The sequence below is a fragment of the Lichenostomus cassidix genome, chromosome 3 (assembly GCF_008360975.1).
Source record: "Lichenostomus cassidix isolate B80296 chromosome 3, HeHo_3.0, whole genome shotgun sequence".
Classification (NCBI taxonomy): domain Eukaryota; kingdom Metazoa; phylum Chordata; class Aves; order Passeriformes; family Meliphagidae; genus Lichenostomus; species Lichenostomus cassidix.
In genome coordinates this window covers 45,757,230-45,780,431 of record NC_139483.1, presented here as the reverse complement: position 1 = coordinate 45,780,431, position 23,202 = coordinate 45,757,230, and the positions used below count along the sequence as shown (strand labels likewise).

General features: G+C 36.9%; 1 protein-coding gene across 2 annotated transcripts in view; it reads left to right on the top strand.

Annotated features, from left to right (window-relative positions):
• TAB2 (TGF-beta activated kinase 1 (MAP3K7) binding protein 2) overlaps nt 1-23,202 on the top strand; it is a 59,731-nt gene that overhangs the window by 31,056 nt on the left and 5,473 nt on the right. Inside the window, exons 1-4 of one of the 2 annotated variants that reach the window (XM_085055587.1) lie at nt 9,352-9,521; nt 12,611-12,902; nt 14,757-16,269; nt 22,870-23,030. In XM_085055587.1, the coding sequence (XP_084911713.1) occupies nt 14,877-16,269; nt 22,870-23,030 (1,554 nt within the window). In that variant the 5' untranslated portion in view covers nt 9,352-9,521; nt 12,611-12,902; nt 14,757-14,876. Of the gene's footprint in view, nt 1-9,331; nt 9,522-12,610; nt 12,903-14,756; nt 16,270-22,869; nt 23,031-23,202 lie in introns of those variants that run through there. The other variant, XM_085055586.1, reaches the window with a different exon arrangement.

Sequence of the window (23,202 nt, the reverse complement as noted above, 5' to 3'; positions counted from 1 at the left end):
CTCGGAAGTGTGCTGAACTTTGCTAGCTGTGGCTCTGCGTCTTCTTTCTGTTGCAGCTTTTCCAAGCTGTCTTCTACTCTACAAACTAAGAGGTAGTAAAAATTGGAAAATGTTTGAAACTTTCAATGATGTTTAGGGTACTAGATATGGAGAAGGAAAGGCATAGGTAGGAGAGAGGGATAGGAATAGGTTATTGAAGTTTGAGTATGTCATCTTGTGGTGTATAATAAGCCTGGTCATGTTTACAGGTACTATATTCATAACTCATTGCAATTGAGGGGAGCAGTCTTGGATTTGTGATGAGTTATGTGAAACTTCTAGTGCAATGTTCAGGAACAGGTGGAAAAGCCCGCAGAGGTATTAGACATCATCAGAATGATGCTGAGGACATGAGAAATGGTGTCATCTTCTTCCTGTGTAAAGCCCTGGTGAGCCCTCCCCTTGAGTACTGAGGGCTACAGTCTCTGTATTTTAGGGATCATATACTGGTGTTAGAGAAGGTAGTGAGAAGATTTTATTTTATTTTAATTTAATTTTTAATCAAGGTAACAACTCTTGCTTTCAAGGAAGCATTTAGAAGACAGTTACCAGTTTGGAGAGGTGAAGACTAGGAGAATATATGAATCAAGCTTGCAAATTCATGCCGGTGGTGAATGCACAACTGTTACAAAATCCTGCAACTTGGAGCTATGTAGCACTCAGCACTTAGAATACAAGTTCAAAAAATGTCTAAGGAAAATTCTTTGGTTGGTTTTTCAATTATTTCTAAATGCACAGAGTAGTAAACAGATGGAATTCTTTCCCACAATATATTAGAGGAGCAGATAATTTCAGTAGGTTAAGAAAAGGAATTTAATAAGTATATCATCAGTGGGTCTGTAAAGAGAATAGGCAGGACACAGCTCTCGAGTTTCCTCAATCACACAGTTGTACGTACAGAGAGAATGATAGGAATGTGCTCAAAAAAGGCTTAGGCTTACATGTTCTTCCTGAATATTGCTTTTTGTTGCCATTCTTGCAAGCAACACTGAGCTAAAATGACCCTTTTTTTGACTCATTAGGATATTTATGTTCTCCCATTAGTGCACATTGTGATCAGAGAATCTGTGAGATTATAGCATCTAGTTAGATTTAAACTAGTTGTTTAAAATCATTGCTTCATTGAATCTTTGAATTTTTTTGTCAGTCATCAATCAACACCTGATTTTTAAGGAGATATAGTCATATGAGTTGAAGAAAAAAAAAGTTTAATCATGTTTGTGTAGACTCTCGTTGTTTTCAGTTACTTTTGTCAGGATTTTTTAAATGAGGGCTGGTCATACAGGTGGGGATTTCCTGCCTCTTTCTCTGATTGGCATTTTTATTAAGTTTTTTTTTTTCTCTTCCTTTAACTCTTAGAATAGTTACACTGGAAATAGTGCACACTCTTCAAAATAGCAACACCTGCTTTTGACTCTAGGGAGTTCATAGAGGATTGTCTTTACAAAAGCTTTATGCTGCAGCCATATTAGAATTTAAGTATGCAGAAGGGAAAAAAAAGACTTGACAGTTTTCTCATATCGTTAATCTGTGGAAGAAACCTGGTATAATGACAGTTGGGGATGTGAAGATTAATACTTGTTACTTCACCTTCTTGTGAATTAATAATGGATTTTTCATTCATTGGGAAGCTGACAAATGGAAGCAAATATGTAGATGCATAGAAAAAGGGTGAATGAATTTACTTAAAGGTAAAGAGTTTTGATTACCTGGGTAAAATTGGCATGAAGAATGTTGAGACCCAAATCTTAATGCAGGTAGAATTTAGAGCAACCGTGGAGTTCATTAATATAATTAACAAAAATACCCCAACTGGATTATGTAATGCAGTTTTCACTTTGTGTACTTAATTTCCATATGACATCCTACAATTGCCATGAAAAAAGTTTTGCAAGATGCAAACAAAACATATGTTTGCTTCTAAGGTGAAGAAAATGCTTCATAAAAATACATTTATAACATTCTGAGACTTTAAATTCTGAGTTTCATCAAGTATAGTATTTTATACACCCAGTAGTATTCAGAAATCTTGATTTTTATCTTCACATATATTACCAGTGTAAGGTAATGGTTAGAACCCCTATTTTCAGATTAATGTGAATGCCTAATACATCATTGGCTATTTCATAGCAATTTGCTGCTCTTTTACTGTATTTATCAGGGAATAAAAATGAAGAAAAATTGCATTCCTAGGATTTTGTCCTTCTGACCTTTTAATTTCAAATTGATGAGATTAATGTTGTTCAGGGGGGACTGATATATCCTCTTCTCCATCCAAAGGCTAAGTTGTGATTTAGAGCTTCTAGGTGTTGTGTGAGAACTGTGTGGACAGGAGAGCGCGGAAGTGTTGCTCTTGAACGGTTGGGTGTGCCTTGGAGAATAAGTGTAGGAAGAATTAAAAACACCTTCTCAGCAGTCTTAGAGGTGGTTTTTGTTTCCTTGCCTCTAGTTCATCTCCAGTAAAAATGAATTTAAAGTCTTTTTACAAATTTCAAAGCTTTCAGATCCAGATTTCTGTTGTTAATGTACCGTGCAAAGAATACAGGTCAAATCTCAAACCATTGACTCTTAACAGTAGCTTGAGGCAAGCTCAATAATGGTTGCAATAGATTTTTCTCTAATGAAACCATATTCCTGAGGAAATTTTAATAGTGATCTGAGAAACCTCATTTTTAAGGTGGTTATATATGAGGTTTGCCAATGTATTGCTGAGCTATGAAAAGGTCAGCTCTGCTTTGGTAGAATGCACAGAATGACCTGCAGTAAAGGAAGGTGGCTTTGTTTTTAATTAATTCTCTTAAGGGAAGGGAAAAAAAATCCAAACCAAACTTACATAAAATCCATTAATAGAATCATCCAAACCAAACTTACATAAAATCCATTAATAGAATCCCTTAATGTGTACATTAGCATGACTGAACTAGCAAGAATTAAAACAATTTACAGTCAAACAAAACAAAAGCCTTTTTTTTCTTTTAATTTGCTCACCATGAAAAAGGTACAACCTCAACTAACTAATTTCCCTTGAAAAAGAAATTCTATAACTGCTCATAGTTTCCAAGGAAATACCTGACAGATTAAACCTCTTTAAATGTTTTATATGTGCACACTTTTGCTGTGGGACCTATTATAGTACATTGTTATTCAGGCCAGGAGTTTAAAAGACATTATGAAATGTGTTAAATAAAAATTTATTTCTGGAAATTACTCTTTGTGATTAATTTGGAGGAAGAAAAAATACCAAGTCGTTCTTCAAGGTAGGAATTGCTTCCAGGTATGGTCACTTAAAATAAATTTTCCGTAGGAACAGATTGTTTCTTTGAACTGTTCCAGAGTTTGCCCTTTTCCTCTCACCTTGCTCATCAGTTAATTGATAGAAGTCTTTTGGTTTGATCCAATTCCGTTATGTGTTTGGGGAAATCTCTTAGTGATGCTTATTTGCAATTCTGATTTTTTCAGTTTTAAGGTCATGCAATGAAATCATGTTTATGTCCTTCATGTTCTTGTTTGGATTCAGAACAGTGCAGAGTAGAAATCTGCCAAACAGTTACAAGGACATGTCGCTGTGTAGTAGGTTGAGGATGAGAATGGAAACTAATTGTGATGGGCTGAATTATTAATTTTTTTATTTTTTAAGAGGTGGATGGTAGTGAGTGAAGTATAACATCTGATTTTGATAATATTATTCTTTAAGCAGAGATACTGGTGAAGAACTGTTGAAATGGTTCAAATTAGCCATGGAAAAGCTGCGTAATATATTAGAACAATTAAATTCTACTAGGAATATTTAATAAGCCTGTTTCCATCATCCAGTTCTCACACTTTCTTTTAAAATATGCATTTAAAGCATTAAGGATGTTAGTGTAAGCTTTTAGATTCTGTCATTTCACTTCTTAATCTCTTTTGCAGAAAGAATATGGGACTCTGTGGTGGAATGTTCTTGTTTCTATATTTTTTCCGTTACAAAATTACTCTAAATTTTAATTTAAAGAAAACAAGTGTATGTTCAAGCTACCTGATATTTGACTCCATGTAGGCTTTCAGAAAAAGTCTGTTGGGGTTAGATGGGGGAGAATTCCCTTGTTTCTTGCTGTTTAATTTCTAAATGGTTTTCATATTGTAGTTTCTCAGAGAAACATACAATTTTGGTTTTGTTATGCTTGGGTTTTTCTTCTTCCTGCCTGCAAGTTGTCAGTGACATAGTTAAAAGTGTGCTGTCCTGCATGTAGCTGGGAACCAATTTAGTTAAGGAAAGTTGGCCTTACATGCAGTAGTATCTTTTATTTTTTTTCCTCCTTCGTTTGCTAGGCACACACACAGTGAAAGTTTCTAATCTCATGTTTAACAAGAGTGTGCAGTTATAAGTGAGGAAGAAAAGGAGGAATAGGTGTGGAAATTGACATGGAAGAGGTTGGAGAGGTAGGTTGTAAGAGAAGAATATGGCATTTATTGTCTGATTTTCTTTTTTTTTTTTTTTTCCAAGCAATAGGGATACAAAAATATACTTCTAATTCTAAGGAGAGCGTTAACACATAAGTAAGTATAAACTGGCAATAAGCTTGCAGTGCTTGTTAATGTCAGAGGAATGGAGATCCTGCTTAGGAGGGGTCTTCTGTGGATAGAGTCATATATTTATAATGTGATTACCAGTCTTAAGACTGGAGAGGAAATTATATTTTTGAAAGAAAGCTGAAAGAAATGCTAGCAATATTAATATCAGCTATACTTGTTCAAGCAATTCAATGTAAAGAAACCCTCGATGGAAAGTGACCTAAGGTTAGTCTTCAGTTGAATTATTGGAGTGAAACTTCAGAATTGAGGTCTGGCTGAAAAAAGGACCCATAGAAGTTTCTTAATATTTGTTGGCTTGGTGCCTGGATAGGTGTTTGGATAAGATAACAGGAAAAAATGTAGCTAAATATATGGGGGAAGGTAGAAGGTGTTGCTCATGAAAGCCTGGAGTGAGAAGGGGAGAAGATAATTTTGCTTTTGTTGAGTTATCCAATGTACAGATGCATAGTCTGGGAGGGTTGGGGAGCTACTTAGTTCTGATGAAGGAGCCTGAGATAAGTATAGATGGGTTGGATGGTTTCCTTTTTGCTTTTTTTTTTTTGTTGGGTTTTGGTTTTTTCAGTCATCTTTATAATGGCTTGTCTGTTTGTGCTAACAGTTTAGCAGCCTCTAATAGGCTTGAATTACAACTTGCTGCATCTGATTTCCTGTCATTACAGCGCTCTTCTTATGCACAGTGTCTGTAACCTGCACCATTAATGCTAGAAAAAAATGTTCTCTTGTTTCTGCATTCACTCTCTTAAGAAATATTTACAGCCAGGTTTCTAAAATAAGCTTTTAGATAGATTACTCATTTTAGCCAGGTGAGTAAAAGAGAGATCCCATATGATCAGCTCAGAATAAAACCACAGAAAAATGTGAACAATTTACTTATGGGATGTAGCTGAAGTAACAAGGGAGATATAAAGGCTGCATTGATTTGCATTTGGAGAAGGTGAAGGGCATGCTGGTTACTGTGACAGTGCTCTGCATATTTCCAAAAACTGTTCTCTTGAACTCACAAAGGCTGTTTCTGGAATGGTAGCTGACCATAAATGGGACCTCAGTCATTATGAATACATCATAACTTCAACTGGAAATATTCAATACAGCAATATTATGGTAATAACTGCACAATTACCTTTGATGTTTCTTGGGGCATGGACTGTATGTGAAGTTGCAGTAGGAAAAAATTAGTGATGAACAGGAAGTGCAGATAACATTCTAGTCCATCAGCTGCTTTGTTTAGATTTTGTCAGGTTTAATTATTTAATAAAATCAATTTTAGCAGAATTTGCTCTGAAGAACACTGGCTTTATAAGTGTTTTGTGGAAAGTCAATGTGATCTTAAGGTTTGTATTGAAGAATTGTCTCTGATTTGTTAAACATGTGCTCTCAGAAGAAAGGAGACTTGAAAAATTATGTATTTAACTAGCATTGGTCCAGCACTATAATGGCCTGGTGTTTGGCATCTGAACCATATTTCACTTTAAGTTGTATTTGAATATTTTAATAAACAAGAGAGGCAGTTTATTTTGTGTCTCCTACTCGTGGTTCTGAGCAGTCTTTGGGAGATGACACATTGTTTACTTTGGTTTCAATAGTTTTCACAGAATAAAGCTTCAACAGGAGCTCCGTCATGATACAATTGCCAGGCCTTTTAAGTTGTCTGGGGATCCTGCCAATACTCTTTGAGAAAGAACACAGCTAATTAATTCTTCCGGTTACTTAGTATTTCTGGCATAAATGAGCACTGGGATCTCTGTCTCTCTTCAACATTATAAAGTCACATTGAAGGTTTTTTGGTTTTTCTTTTTTTTTTTTATTTGAAATAGCCAGAAGCAGTATGTAAAACAATTAGTAAATGGACATTACCACAAGAGTAACTTTATTTTGTACCACCCTCCAATATTTAAAAGTTTTCCTGTGTAATTAAACTCTGATATTAATAATGTTAGGAAGAAATATTTCTCTGAGTAACCAGTGCTGAATTTTCCTTCTTCCAATAATTTCTTGAATAGATTTATCTGATTACTTCTCTAATACTGTAATGCCTTTATTTTTATGCCAAAGTATCTGAATGAAGCCAAAACGTTGCTGCCAACAGTTTTCTTTGCCTCCTGTTGGTTACCTTTTTTTCTACAGTCTGTTTACTGGCAGTCTTGGCTGTTCACTCTTGCATTTGTGCCTTTTCTTTTCCACTGGTATAAGTAACTGTCTAACAATATTCTGGATGTCCTGCTGCTGAATCCTGAGTTCCACGGCTGACGACAGTGTTGTGTGTCTGTTCCTTAGGCTTGCATCTGTCAGAGTAACTTTCAGTTCCTTTAAGCTTGCCTCTGGAGATGGATATTGAGTTCTTTTTGTAGTTTCTTTGCAACATTAGGAATTGGGAAAAACCCTTTCATCTGTCTTTACTGGAAAGGCCTCAAGGGGCCTCGTGACCTGTTACTTCAGTCTTCCTTAAGGTTAATTTGACTGTATTAATAATATTTTGATATTTTTGAGCTCTTTAGTGGGTTTTTCTTCTTGAAGTGATGATTGGAATGACACTTCATATTCATGTGATACCTTTTTCATATGTTACATTGTCAGTGAAGCCATATTAGTTGCCTGTTGTAATTGAAACTGAGGAAAAAAACTTTTTGCTTTTTGTGTTGGAGTATATTTCTCTGAATTAAGATGGTGAGAGCAGAGTCCTTTTGGTTTATTTCCTCCCATACTACAGTAAATATGATATTTTGCCACGTTGACACACTTGGCACACATGTACAAAAATTTATTAGCAAATTTAGTAAAATGATACTGCCTGCATGCATCTGCTTGATGCTAAGCCAGCAAAACATAAAAGTACAGTGAAAAAAATAAGAATAAGCAGTCTCTCAGGTTTTGCATGCTACCAACAAATAACTGGACTTTGCAAGCATTGAATGATGACCCATAAGTTATTTTATGTCTCATGGAGAGGCAGACAAGTTTTCTGTAGCACTTCTGTGAATTTTAAGGTAATTTTTGTAATGCTTTGCTGTTTTCGAATAATAAATGGAAATTGTCATTGTGTGTTTTATCAAGACTTCAGACACTGAAAAATTAGCTAGAATACAAAATATTTTATTGAAATGAAGCACTGGGGTGACAATGTGTAAAGTTCTCATGGTTTTAAATACTTCTTTTTTTAATGTATCATCTGTGGTTTTTTGAAAAGACTACATGCATTAATCTCTTTCCATAGAGTTTTTGCTGTAACAGCTGTGAAGGTGCTTTTTTGCCAATATGATATAATGCAAATGAAGAGTAAATACAAAATTTTAGTACTGTACAGGGAACTTGAAATGGAGATCACAGAATGACTGTTCTGAAAAAGAGAGCATATTGTGAAATGGATTGCTTTAATGTAGGTTAGAGAAATTGGGGGGAAAAAATGAGGTCTTAGGAGGATTGAGAGTGGTTAACTATTCATCAGGAAGTTTTATGGACTGCTCAGTAGGAGAGGGGAGGAAAAATGACATTTGATAATGAACTAAGGTAAACTAGTTTTCTTCTTGCTAATAGAATCTTGTGTATTTGTGGACTTGCTGTGGTATTACCAGATTTGAATTTTAGTTAAAGAAGTATTGCAGTATAGTTTTTGATAAACAATATCATTGTTTAGTTGTTTCATTTGAACAGTGTTTTTCTTAATAATTGCTTAAAAGAAAATGCAAAATCAGTAGTGTTTTGTCACTGCTCAGGTTATTCTAGCACTGTAAACCATTGAAGAAATAACATAGATGGACTTTTAATGAGGTTTGGACTGAGTAACTTTTTTAATTGCTTTGCCACTGCCACAGAGAAAATGAATAAAATTCATGGCGATGCTTGACTAAGACTTGCTGATTCAAGAGGTATATTGGAGTTGACTACTTCAGGGTTTTTATAAACCATGTGATCACATTTATTTATAATATTAGTTTATATGAAGAAGATACAATTCCATTGCTTAACACACAGTTGCATTCTTTCGAGATTTATTGGTAGAAATTCTTCTTGGTAAAAGCTTGTAGATATCACATGGTCTGGGTGATTGGGTAGTTGATTGTATATGTTGATTGGGTAGTTGTGAAATAATCTTATTCATAGATCTTCATAATTTCCTTCAAAGGAGAAACAGAATTAGTTGAAGAAGCCTAATTCGTTACAGTGTTATTTCCTTCAAATCTCAGAATATTCTGAAGTATATTGGGTGAAAACCAAGTAGACAATTGCTAGTAAATTGTGAAACTTAGAGATGTTGAATTTCTGTCCACAGTATCCCGACAGTAAACAAAAGCAGTGGTGGTAAAAGTAAAAATGCAGGTACATTTAAAAGCTGAGGAAAAACTATTTTCCTATATGTGATGTGGACTGCTTCATGTTCAGTTGTGTTTAAAATAAGTAAAAATATTCTTAGACCCATTAATTTTAATACTTTGATAAAGCAAGTCTTTTTTTATTCTTAATGTATTTTTTAATGTCAGTATAAAAACAAAAAAGGAAACTGATCATGAGATGTGTCTATAAATGGGCAATTTTTGAGGTTTTGAGTGCATGAAGAACAATTACTTAGCCACAGATGTCACGTGGGAAAACATCAACATAAAATACAGGCTAATATTGCATAATTGAGAAGGGGTTTTGTGTGTGTTTCAGGTTTTTGTGGGGTGTTCTTTTGTTGTATCAAACGTGCCTGCTTTTGGTCTCAAGGCTTTCCTTTCTCTTCCAGAAAATGCTGGGACAGAAGAGATGAGTACTCCCTTTACTAAGGACTAAAACTGCCTGTTGAAAAGCAGTCCTGCCCAGGCAATATACGAATGGCCCAAGGAAGCCAGCAAATTGATATTCAGGTTTTACATGACCTGCGGCAGAAGTTTCCTGAGGTACCTGAAGGTGTTGTATCCAGATGCATGTTACAGGTCAGTATTCTGTTCATGACTGAGCAAGTAAGCAGCTTTGCTTATTTTAAGCTTCCTGTATGTATGGTGTCTCCTTTGAAAGCAGATGTTTTTCTCTATAAATGAGACAAATATACGCAGCCAATTTCTTTATATTGCACAGCAAACAAAGTGCTAAATTAGTATTTCTTTTTTCATGCCTGATCTGGAGTGATCCAAATAAGTCAGCCTGTAAATCAATAATCAGTGTGTGCACACTGTGAGACTACTGTCTCACCAATCAGTATGCTCATGCTCAAAAGCCAAAAGTAACTGTGACAAAAGGAGGGATGCAAAGCCAACTTGAGTCCAGCAGGGACAATTTAAAGCAATGCTACAAAATGCAGCATTTTTTAAATTTTATTTTAATTTTTATTTGAGTGCTAGGGCAGGTCCAGAAGCAAGTTTGCTACCTGGTCTCCATCAGACTTATGGGTGGGCCCTTGGCCTGCAGAGCCAGCACTGGTGGCCTTAGGTACCCTTCAGCCAGAGCCTGGGAGTGTGATGTGGGCAGGCAGGACTAGGTGGTTGTAGCCTTGCATCCACCATGTTGGACCTGAGTGGGTGTGAGGCACTGGTGTGCATCTGCCCAGGGCTTTGGCTGCCACATAGGCATCATTTGTTTTGCTGTAGCTTTGGCGTGTATGTAGTTAATTAATGGATTTCTGTTGGGCTTGAAAGTAACAAAGCATTTTTGACTAGTGCTGCAGTTAGTGCTAAAGCTGTGGACTGCATGTTCTCAACCTCTACATGCAGCTATCTGTTTTTAATGCTGTCACTATCACAGCACATGTCCATATTTTGTATCGACTTCTTGCTCTATAACATCATGTTAGCTACTTCAGCAGATAAATTAATGTTCTTCCAAAGCCCAATGGGGTTCATCCATCCAAAGCCCTTAATGCCTAGAGTTAACAAATGCTGATAGACTTATCTAACTTTTTTGCTTAAACGTGTTTGCTTTGCATTTTCCATCAATTCAAAGCATCCATACTGATTGATTTTTCTTTTTTATTTTAAGATATTCAACCTTTGATTACTCTGGTTAATAAGAGAATTTTCCAAATATTCATACTGATTATCAGTATATACAGCTTGATTGGGAAAATGATGGGTTATGGCTTCCCAGAAGCTAACTATCTCTGGACTATGGCTAGGACATCTGTGGTTTTGAGTCAATATTCTTTATATCATAACTGTTTGTCTTGCTATTTATGTGGTTTTTTCTTTGTGGAATACATATTTGTGTATACTTACACACACATACATCCAAATAAAGTGTTTGTACTGTTGGGATGAGTATCTGTGACAATTTAACATTCATATTTTCAAGACTTTATTATGACTCTCCAGTCTTTCTAGAGTAGGAGGTTGTGAAAAATGCATTTCATCAACTGAATTGGTTTTGATTTGCAAGAAGGCAAAATTCTGCTTGGGGCTCATGAAGTTTCAAGCTTTCCCCAATCCCTTCTTTTTCATTATTTAGCTGAAAAGGAAACTGAACCAGACTATAAATTGCCTGTATTTGTTTTCAGGATTGTACCCTGCTATTTTTATGGTAGTGCTCGGTAGGACTTTATACTACAAGTACAGTTTCGTTCTTCAAACATGAGAACTACTTGCTGAGTGAGGTCTGTGGACTTGATGGAGTGAATACATCAGTAATCATCTTTTGAATGTAATTTTGGAAAAATTTAAAAGCTAATGCTTGTCTTTGAGACTCAGCAGTCTTCATAACATTGAATACAGCTGATTTTTTTTTTTTTTACAAAAAGAGCCTTATAACTGTGAAGAATAGATACTGTACATCCCATATTGTGACAGATTTATGGGGAAGGGTTTAGATTTTGAGGAAGTATTTCAGGTCAGCTTTCTTAAGAGGATCTTTCAAACACACTCTATTGTAATTAATGTTCCATGTGTGCAGTATTGGTGAACTAATTTGTCACACTAGAAAGCTACCTTTTTTTGTTAACTGAGAGCTAAGATTCACAAAGAAAATCCTGTCGTGTTGGTTGTTCTTTGAAATTCCATGAGCTCTGGTTTCTCTGACTGAACTTCTAGCTTTGCTGCTCTCTTTGGCTTGGGGTTTTGTTTGTTTGTTTGTTTGTTTGTTTGTGTTTTGGTTTGGGGATTCTTGTTATAAAAGCTGCCTAACGTGACTTCTTTAAACCAACAAATTTTGTGCTTGGACTGATGGGAGAAAAGCAGAATTTGAAAGTACTTGTGCATGTTTGCAATACTGGTGGAACAGTGTCTGGATCCTGAGTTCTGCCACCTTGTAGTTGAGCATAGTGGAAGGAATTTCCAATAAAGACAGTAAGTGTAGTTTAGGTCAAAGACAAGTACTTGAGGGCATTTGGTATAAGAAATGCTTTACCCCCACAGTACCTTATCTGCAGGCATCGTACATCAGGGTGAAGTTATTTTTAAGCTAGGAATTATAAGATGTCCCAGGAGAGAATCTGAAAGAATATGAGCAGTTTTGCAGTTTATAGTATTATTAATCAGGCTTTTATAACAAGCGAAGTTTCTTTGGATCACCATGAATTGTGCAGAAAAAATGTACAGATACTTCAGTTCTCCCCCTTGAATTCTTTGTGGCCTAACACAGCTGTTTTTAAAGGAAGGTTTATAGCATTATATGCCTATAATGAAAAAAATAGGGATAAAGAGACCATGAAAATACCTCGAGGTGAATAGCCCACTATTGAAATACCTAAACAATATATAGCATATTAAAAACAGAGGACCACCAAAGAGCTAACAGGAGGAAACTTAAACCTGCTTAATCTAGGAAGTTAAAAAGTCTTGGGCTGACAGCAATGAATATTCCTAAAAAGGTTTTGTGTTCCTGTGCTCTTCCCAACAAGCTTCCTGCATTCAGCTCTCCCATTCTCCTCATTTAAAGGAGTCACTGCAGTGCCCACAGTCTGTGGACACTGTTTCCTGTTGTTCTATTTTTTGTGTCCGGAGCATTCTATACCTGCTCCTCAAGTCAACGTCCTCTCCTTGCTTCCTCATTTCCCTCCAACATTCTTATTCTTTCTTTTTTTTTCTTTCTCTTTCAGGGTGCCAACATTTTAAACTCAATTGGGACATGGGCAGAGATAAGATGAGGGGTATTGTTTTGCTGGAATATGCTCAGTTCTGCCATCAACCGGTTCTCTGATCTGTAAAGAGCTAGAAGCGGTTGAAACTCTGCCTCTGCCAGCCAGAAGATGCCAGGGGTTCCATGTGCCCCCGTTTTCCCCTTTGAGTTCTCCAATTTTCTCATTGACGTCACTGAAATTTTGGAATTGATTGGATGCGGTCTTAAAAAAGAAAAAAAAAATTGTCCAAAGAAATGCATTCAAGCTGAATGTAAGGGCCTTGCAAGCTTGGCCTGTTCCTTTTTGGTTTGGTATTTTTGGCCTTTCTGTTAATAATTTTAATTCACTTAAGTTCATGCAAAATCTGCCTTTGAGATCTTTCTAGCTTGTTTTTCTGTGGCATCCTATCTTTTTCCCTTTTCTGGCTCCCTTTTCTCCTTTGCAACAAATATCAGGCTATTTTTATCTTCTCTTACCCACTGTTCTGTCCGCGTGTTTCCTTTCTTCACTACTAACTTCCTTTGATTACTTTGTCTTCTGGTGCTTATTCCAAACTAGAGCCAATATGTATATCATCAATGTGACCCATTTTCACATATCTGAGTACTTTTTTGCAGCAATCCTTATATAGAGCTGGCTTGTTAGATAGCCTTCAGGGAATTCTGTTATTTTTAAAGGTTTTGTGGCTGGGTTTTTTTGGGTTTTTTTTTTTTTTGCTTTAATCTGGAAGAATTCAGAACTGCATCTGGTCTATATGAACACATAGTTTTGGTTTTGTGGGTGAAGTTTAGCCTTGTCATCCCTCTCCCACTTCTGTTTTCTTTTTTTTCTTTTTTTCTTTTTTTCTTTTTTTTTGGTAAATCTGTAAGGTAGAGACAGTATTGCTGTGTCTGCACAACACTGTCACCTTCATAGTGGTTGAAGAATGAGAAATAATGTCTGCTAGTTTAACAAAAATTACTTAATAGAAAGCATGTAGCATGGATCAGTTTATCTGGTTATGTTCCTCTTTAACTAACTGATAATGTTGCTACTTGGCATATGCAATTTTTTTCTTTGAACACATGCGTTTTTTTCTAGCAGCTGTTTCTGTGTGCTGGATGGATTTGCCACCTATTTGTTGTTAATAACATGGGCCTGAACAGGTGCTCTTCTGGCTGAAAGTATTAACCTTTACTTCCTGGGGGGGGCAGGAGGCTCTGTGTGAAAAGTTACATAAACAGAGCACAATATTAAGAAATTATGTCACTGATGCATGTTCACTTTTTCTAAAAATCCTTATGTAGGAAACTAAATTGGGAAGATTGGAGTACAGTATTACTGAATATATGGAAAAAGAGAAGAGAAATTAGCAGTTTGCTTCTGAAATATTCTTAAAAACAGAATTAGCTAGGTTGTGGTTTCTAAGTCATCCTATTACAGGTTTTAAAAGGTACAAATACAAGTATTTAAAAGCTTCACAAGCAGTGGTTTTAAATGAAAATACAAATGTCCTCTGGGTTTTCTATTAGTAGTTTCATCTTACAAAAGAATAATCCTGCTGTGTTTGTATAAACTGAATTTTTACATTTCTTCTGAAGTCATGTACAGTTCCTTGGGTCAGTGTGTTTCTTCTCTTCGTAAGATTCACTTTCCCTTTTCAGCAGGAGGTAGTGCATAACTGGTATTGAAGTGTTTGGGAAAATACTTAAAATAAACACGTGCTTTTATTTCTGTTTTTAAGTTATTAACCAGTACTATGCAGATGCTGTGAATCCATTCCTGCTGTCATTTTCTCCCTCAAGCCAGAGATTTTAGTCTCTGCTGAAGATGGTTCTGAAACTGGGAAGGAATAGGGAAACTGTTCATCCAAGGTGTAGCATACTGTATAAAGGTAGCTTGTCACGGTCCAGGATCTCCCTGTCATTGCTTCAGAGGCAATGCAGACTTCCACCCTTGGTGCCGCTGGCTGAGTGCTGTTCCCAGAACAGTGAGTTTCACATGCAAGCCCCTTGTATGTGTAGAGCAGCTATGCTAGCCAGCTACCTAAAGCTTTCTGTCTGATGCTATATTGTTAATTTATCAATTGTCAAATACTGTGACAGTATTCTATCAGTAATGTCAAATTTTCATCTGTCTTTTATAGAATAACAATAATTTGGATGCCTGTTGTGCAGTTCTCTCTCAGGAGAGCACAAAGTATCTCTACGGTGAAGGAGACCTAAGTTTTTCGGATGATTCTGGGATTCCTGGACTACGAAATCACATGACATCTCTTAATTTGGATTTGCAGTCACAGAACATCTATCACCATGGAAGAGAAGGAAGTAGAATGAATGGAAGTAGGACTCTAGCTCACAGTGTCAGTGATGGGCACCTTCAAACCAGTCAGTCCAACAATGAACTGTTTCAGCAGGAGCCACAGACAGCACCTGCACAGGTTCCACAAGGATTTAATGTCTTTGGGATGGCTAATACAGTTAGTACTTCTAATCCAGGGCCACATCTTGGATTTCACCTAGGCAGCAAAGGAGTATCTAACTTGTCTCAACAGACACCCAGATTCAACCCCATTATGGTAACTTTAGCCCCAAACATTCAGCCTGGTCGCAATACCCCAACGTCTTTGCACATACATGGTGTACCTCCTCCTGTACTTAACAGTCCCCAGGGAAATTCTATCTATATTAGGCCTTACATCACAGCTCCTAGCGGTACCGCTCGACAGACGCAGCAGCAGCCAGGCTGGGCATCTCAGTTTAATCCCATGCACCCTCAGCAAGTCTACCAGCCTTTGCAGCCAAGTCCCTGGACTACTATTCCTACATCCAGTACTACGCCACATACCTCATCGCAACACTCAACACAGCCAAACCAGCAAGGCCACCAGACTTCTCATGTGTACATGCCTATCAGTTCTCCTACTACTCCACAAGCACCTATGATTCATTCATCTGGTAGCTCACAATCTTCTGCTCATAGCCAATACAACATTCAGAATATATCCACAGGACCTCGCAAAAATCAAATCGAAATCAAACTTGAACCACCACAAAGAAACAGTTCTTCCAAGTTGCGTTCAACTGGCCCTCGCACCTCCACTGTTCCCTCTTCCCTCAACAGCCAGACATTAAGTAGAAGTCAGCCCACTGTTTACATATCGGCCAGTCCTCCAAGTACTGATGAAGTGATCACACGTGGTCAGCCCAAGGTCTACATTTCAGCAAATGCCACAACAGGAGATGATCAGCTTGTGCGGAACCAGCCCACGCTTTTCATATCGACAAATCCTGGAGTATCTACTACTGCTAGGAATATGTCTGGTCAAGTAAGCATGGGTCCTGCATTTATTCATCACCATCCACCCAAGAGTCGAGCAGTGGGCAACAGCACCACTGCGACCTCTCCTCGAGTGGTTGTTACGCAGCCTAACACAAAATATACTTTTAAAATTACAGTTTCTCCAAATAAACCCCCTGCAGTTTCCCCAGGGGTAGTGTCCCCAACTTTTGAACCTACAAACCTTCTAAACCTTCCTGATCACTATGTTGAACCAGAGGGTATCCAGCATCTTACTGACCCTGTTTTAGCACATGTGGATAGGATCAGTGATGCACGGAAATTGAGTATGGGATCTGATGATGCTGCCTACACGCAAGGTAATATTCTTAATATAAATTGTAGAGATTTTGACCAGGTTGTCAGTTCAGTGTGTAGATTGCAGAACAGAAAAGTTAGTAACCTTTGTGATGTTAACACAGTACCTTTAATTTTAGCATTTGTGAGTGTTTCCTAAATAAATAAAAGCGTTTTATGAGGAAATCATAGTTTTCTTTTTATGGTAAAGACATGTAACTGAATACTTGGAGATAGTCTTCTGTTTGTCTTAAGTAGATATGTTATCTGTTTAATGAAGTGGAGTCATGCCATCTTCATTTTTATGTTGTTCTGAAAGAAACATCTACATTTGTTCGACTTGTCCTAGTGATTTAAAACTACAATTCCACTGTCAGATTTTTGAATCAGTTAAGATACTGTTTACACTGGATAATGTTCCCTTTTTTATTTTTTTCTGAGTGTTATTTAAGAAGAAAGAAAAGCAGACTTCAAAAGCAATTAGCGGAACAAAGTGTTGGCCTCCATGTTTCCTGCTGTGTGCCTGACAATAAAATGCTTAAAGTCTTGATCCTTAATTCTGTTACATTTTAGAATGTGAGGAGGAACACCAAACCAAAGGAATCTGTTTTAAGGGATCAGTGGTAATGGAAGGGTAAAACTTAGAATATGTGATACAGCAAGATAACCTGTTAATCTTTTTTCATGGGTTTGCATGCTTTTATTACCAACTTCATGGTTTATTAACCCTTCTGTAAGGTTTTTATATAAGGATTTTAAATGAGTCTTAGGATATTTAAGCAGTATTCACGATAGCTTGTCAAAATAATTTGGTTTTGATCTCAGTGGTCATCCTCTCTGGACTTAGCAAACAGTTCAGAATTTAAAAAAACTGGCTTGTTCCACAACCACTATAAATATTCTTCAGATTAATTTAGCCATTTTATTTTGTGTTAGTAAGTACAGTGGTCAGGACACTGGAAGGTAGGTCTGCATCTGGAGTACTGTAGTAATGAAGTAAATCAAAAAGTGATTCTAGCTTGTGTACTACTTCTGGATATGATTATGTTTGATGAGGAATAGTCAATCCTAACTCAAAAGTTTCTAAAGGTTAGGTGTCAAAACCAAAAAGGTAATCATCCTTAGGTTCTCTTATGTTCAGTGCATAAAGAACTTCATCTGTAGGTAAGCAAAACAAATTGCCCGCCAGAGTATATTTGCTTTTCTTGCTTTGGAGGGAGACTTAGCTGTCTGTTTTAGTCATAGTCATGGAAAACTTCATATACCCAGAAACTGAGCAATTGAAATCTTTAGGTTCTAAACACTCTTCTAGATCATGAACTTGCTTCCCAAGCATCCTGGCTACTTCTTAGGGGGTTGCAAAACTGCATTGTGGATACTTTTTGGGAGTTTGTCCCTTTCTTCTGTTTTTCCTTTCTGATGTCACTGACTTCTACCAGGTCTGCTTCTTTGTCTTTTATACCCTTGGTAGTGATGGCCACTGTAAGGCTCTGCACGATCTCTACAAGGTGCAGGTATCAGCATTCAGTTTATCAAGATAAGGCAGGCTTGATACACAACCCAAAGTTCCAGAATCATTGACCTCATACCTGCCGTGGAGTCCAGCTCTTCCTGAACCCAAGAGGCAGCATTTGGATGATGTGTAGATGTATCATGTGGGCTGATACAACTTTAGGGACCTCAGGAAGACACCATCCATCTGTGTCCTTCCCTAGAAAGTGCACTTACACTTCTGAAGTTCTTTACATCTAGAGGTGTTTTGGATTTCTGGCAAATACGCTTCATTTCTGCAGCAATAAGAGCAATATTTCTTACATTTTTGTTATTAATTAATATTTGGACAGTTGAAAAGTCTGTGATAGATTTACTTTCATGATACTGGTATCTGAAAGTCCTAATTGTTGCTTTGAAACATGTTTCTTACAGTTAGCAGTGGTTTTTTTCCGTCTTGCATTCAAAAAGGAATTTGAGTTACTTGATGTTTTCTGTGTTCTAAATTCCTTATAATTTAGCCAGACTGCCAGAAGCCTTTCATGCTAGGTGCTTGTTTCATTTTAATTTTAGCCAGAGGAGATGAGCAATTCCTTTGCCCATGATTAGAGAAAAATGTATTTTTATCAGCTTTTCCATTTCTGCCAGAATGCTCCTTATCTTGGCAGGAAGAACTGAAACTGGCTTTGAGGAAAAGAAGCCTTGGAGTGGAAGTGGAGTTGTTTTGATATTAAAGGAAATTTCCTTTACTGTTTTTATTTACTTTACGTTTATATGCGTGGTCCAACCACAGAAGAGAAGACATGTTGGACCTCTCTGTAGGTGCTGCTGCCTGCCATCTGAGAAGCTTTACTTAGTTACAGCGTGTGTAGGCACTCCAGTCTCCCTCCATGATTATATTTCTGGTTTCCCTCCCAAGAAAGTCACAGCAGGTAGTAGAAGGCTGCCCCAGACCTTTGTTTTGTTTGCTGCCAAACCTGGAGGTTATATAATGTGTAAAGGAGTGGTGGGTACTGCTCAGGTAAAATTACTGTTGTTTCCCTGGAATGCTTGGTTGTATCCCTGGCATTGACTCTGTGATCCTGAGAAACTCACTGTCACCAGTTTCAAAACTGGTTGCCAAGGAATGTTTCTCATTTTCTAGGATTCTAGTTTGAGATACTGAGGTCTTGCTTGTGGAAATGTTGGGTGCATGTGTCTGCTGTTGAAGTCAGTAAGAATTCATAATGCTGTGAGAAGAGTAATTCTAGGTGCATGCCCAGAAGGACAGCTAAAAGAGGATGCATTTTTATGCTCCCCTGTTCAGTATTAGTTCTGTCTGTGTACAGAGATTACAATTTATAATCAGTTTTTTTAACATGAAGTAGTTAAGTGAGATTTCAGTATATAATTTAGTTTAGTATAAAGTGTCTCATGGATGATGAAAAGTGAAATCCTGTTAGATGCTGAAAATTCTGTACTCATACATTTTTGTGATGTACGCTCTCTATGCATGTAAGTAATGTGATGAGTAGTGAGGCTAAACAATTACTTAATAGTTGTTCATTCTGCATGTAACTTTCCTTCTGTATAATGGGAAGGTATCCCATCAAAAAATTACATAACTGTGTAATAAAATCATTAGGTCAATGTTTTCTTACCAGGGAGCTTAAGACCTTTGGTTAAATATTTCATGTCTTTGACTGTCTGACTTTTTCATACTATTTTCTTTAACTTAAAAGAGGATGGTGTGCAAAGTTGGGTGAATATGTTGGGTGCATGTTTGCTTAGCAATTCTTGCCGCTGTGTTTTTAATGTAAATAAACTAATTGATAAGGTAGATTAGTAAATTAACGTTTTGCATAGCTCTGGCTTCGGTTTCTTGGAGCTTTTAAAAACTTTAAATAATAAATAAAGCTGCAGGAAACAAATTTCTTAATTTCTTAGCCAGTCTTTGTAGATGTTTAAGAAAAAAGACTTGAATGAGATACATCTGCGGCACATGCTCCAAGGGGCTCTGAGCGCATTGCATCATGTGGTTTAATAAAAAGAAACCACCTTATATCTGACTCAGCATATCAAGCCCCACTATTCAGAGATGCTCTTTTTAAAGAATTAGGTGAAGAGTGTTGAAAAGACAGAACAAAAAAAACCAGTTTGAACTACTGAAGTTGCATATTAAATTACTAACTTTTGTGAAGCATCAAATGCAGAAAAGGTGTATCCTGAGACTTTCACAAACCGCCTGCCTTAGACTAATTGCATCGCCAGAAATCCCCTCCATATCTGGCAAACTAAGACATTTCAGAAATACATAGGTCTATAGGATAGGGTGAAATCATTGCATTCCTAGACTAGAATTTTTCTTAAAAATACTTACAATAACAAAAGACACTCTGACTTTAAAATTCACATTCACAGAGTCCTTGAGAAAACAATTAAGCATACATTTAGAGACTTAAAAGTATATTTAGTACCCGCCTGAGAAGGTCTCTGGGAGAGGAAGAGTGAACTTTTGTCCTCCGGACTTTCCTGCTCCCTGTAATTACAATGATATATAGCTTTTATGTGAGAAATGTGCGCTTTGAATGGCAGAGGAAACAGGGGCATCTGCCAGAGCATTGAAGTGTACTGCTCTCTGCTGAATGCAAACGTGCAGAAGTGTAAAAAACTAAATGTGCCAAGTATCCTGTTTGCACTTAATTAAGAAGTTGAACTGCAGTGTTTTTTCTGAACGTTTTCAGTTGCTCTGAGCAACGCTAGAGGGAGCCGAATACTTAAATTGCCAGTTTCCATTCATAAATACTCCAGTGAAATACGGGGATGGTTTTGTCTTCCCCCCACCATTGTTTTCCTGCAGCTGTCAAATTGGTGTTTAAGCAAAATTACCAAATTATGTGTGAAAATCTCCACTTAAACCAATCACTTTCAAGTTCCTTATCAAAGTTGCTTTTAATAGTAGAAGAATAGCATAGCAGTATCAAGTGATTCTTCTGTAATCATAATGGTAATGTGTGTTTTTAAAACCTGTTGGAATTTGAAATTGTCAGATGGTAGTCACAAAGCTTCTAGGAGAATAAATTGCATAACTTTCCAGACATGACATGAAAATGAAAGGCATATAATAGTGCTGTGGGCATCCATCAGTGCCTTCTCCTCCTTGTGCAGTTCCATAATGACAGCTAAATTTCTAAATTGCACAAGTGGGAAAACATCAAAATGCGAAATGGTGGAGTTTTTTTCTTTACAAGAGTAGCTTAAACAGAAAAGGAGGTAGGGGATGCACAGGCAAAGTCTTGGTCATAGTTGTACTCTTGAGGCCATGCTGTGCCATGCAACCTGATATTCTGGTAACAATGCTCCTCATCTACCACATCCAGCAGTCCGGGCTACTCACCAACAGCCTGCATCCACAGTTTGACAGGTCTGAAGAGTTCTGATTCTGGTCAGTGGAGCATAGCTGTGTTCCTTTAGCAGTCTTACAAATGCAGTGAAAACAGAAGAGACTGTCTAAAAGTGGAAATAAAATGTAGAAGGGAAAAGGGCTTGTATACTCTCTGCAGGAGTAGAGGCAAAGTAGTCTTTGATTTCCTTTCTTTAGAGTTGCAGCTACATTTGCTGTTTGTAAAAGGCTTTTCAAGAGGAGAGACTGTGTTGAGTTTACCGACCTGATAATTCCAAGTCTTCAACAGAAATCTTTATCTTGAGATTTCTGTTATTACATTTTTATATTACCTGTGAATGCAGCTGCAATTTTAACTGTATTGTGACTACTGTGACCCAAAATAAAGGTGTTTGGTTATGAAAACTTCTCTGATTTGAACAAAACCTAGCAGAAGCTAGGTGTCATTTCAGTATCTTGTGAACATGTGTGACTCAAAAGCCTAGGCTGGATCACGGTAAGGCCTTACAGTCTGTAACACTTTTCAAAAATAGTTTGGCATGATTCCTCCTTTTGAAGAACCTCTGGAAGACAAAATATGACGTGTGAATGAATGAATGAACAGGCCAGAGCTGCAGCAGAAGACAGTTCTGCTTGCCAAAGATGCACAAAGTTGCATCTTTTTGATGAATTTTTTTTTCCTGTGCTGCTAGTTGGGAAACCTAGGCAACCAGATTTGAGTGCTTCTGATTTTTTGTTACCTGAAGAAATCATGAGGAATTAAACATCATGTTCCAGCTGGAGTTTGACTTAAAGACTTTGTGAGGCAAATTCAATCTTTTTAAAATACCTTGTTATTGCTACTTTTTTATAATTTCCAGGGTGATATAAAAGTATTCATAGTTTTGAAACTGATCACAGAATTACTACTTTCATGGATGAATGAATGGCTGTACAGAAATTAAAATGATTCTTTGGTTTATTTAATGAAATACACTTTTATAGGAGGTGATTACTGCTTTGAGCAGTGATATCTGCTTTTGTGATGATATTTAATAGTAAACATGCCTTCAATGAAATAAACTCATTAGATTGCATGAATTTCTGTCACCTGCTACTTAGGTTCTTTATACCTTAAAAAAACTGTGGTTTAAATGCTAACTTCATTGTTTCTAAATTAGGTGTCCTTGTGCTTTTGCTTTACAAATAGTAAGCAGTGTTAGAAATTAGAAGCTGAGCTAATGGTTCTGCACCATAGTTTAGTGATAAAATGACATACAGTCCAGCTTCTGATAAATACCGCAGTTTGCTAGTGCTGTGCTTATTTCTGGTTTGGTTTCATTTGATGGAACACTGAATAGTGTTCCAATCTTAGTTGCAATAAGCAGGTGCTCCATATTGCAGTTCTGTGTCTGAAATCCTCTTCATGCTGTTTTACAATGGTTAGGCTGAATACACAAAGAAATATTTATTGTTGGCTTTGGGTAGTCAGTCTTGTAGGTTTTTACAGCTTACAGTTATATTTTGCATGGCCATTTATTACGTTGTATGGCTTTCTTGTATTTGCTTGTCTGTAGTTAGTCTGTGCTGTTTTCAAAAATACAGCACTTTGTGGCTTGTGGCAGAGATTTTCTTGTGAGGAAAATGGAAAAGCAGTCTGTAGTGGTGGTTTTGTCTGTTTTTTCCCAAAAGAATACTGACATGCATCTTTATCTGACGTTGTCATGTGAAGAATAATAAAGTAGATAAAATGGGACTTTATGTATTGCAGCTTTACTGGTACACCAGAAGGCCAGGATGGAGCGACTTCAGCGAGAACTTGAGGTTCAAAAGAAAAAGTTGGATAAACTAAAATCAGAGGTCAATGAAATGGAGAATAACCTAACACGAAGGCGCCTGAAAAGATCGAATTCTGTTTCCCAAATTCCATCAGTAAGTTGAAACGTCTGTAGGGTATAAACCTAAACCACAAGTGTGGTCTGTCACAATAAATTGAAGGAAGTGTTGTTCATATATTGACACTGTACTAGGGACAGGCAGTATAGCTAGAATTAAGCTGATAAATAGTGCAGTTCAGAAAAAGGACTAAAAGTGCATCATTTAA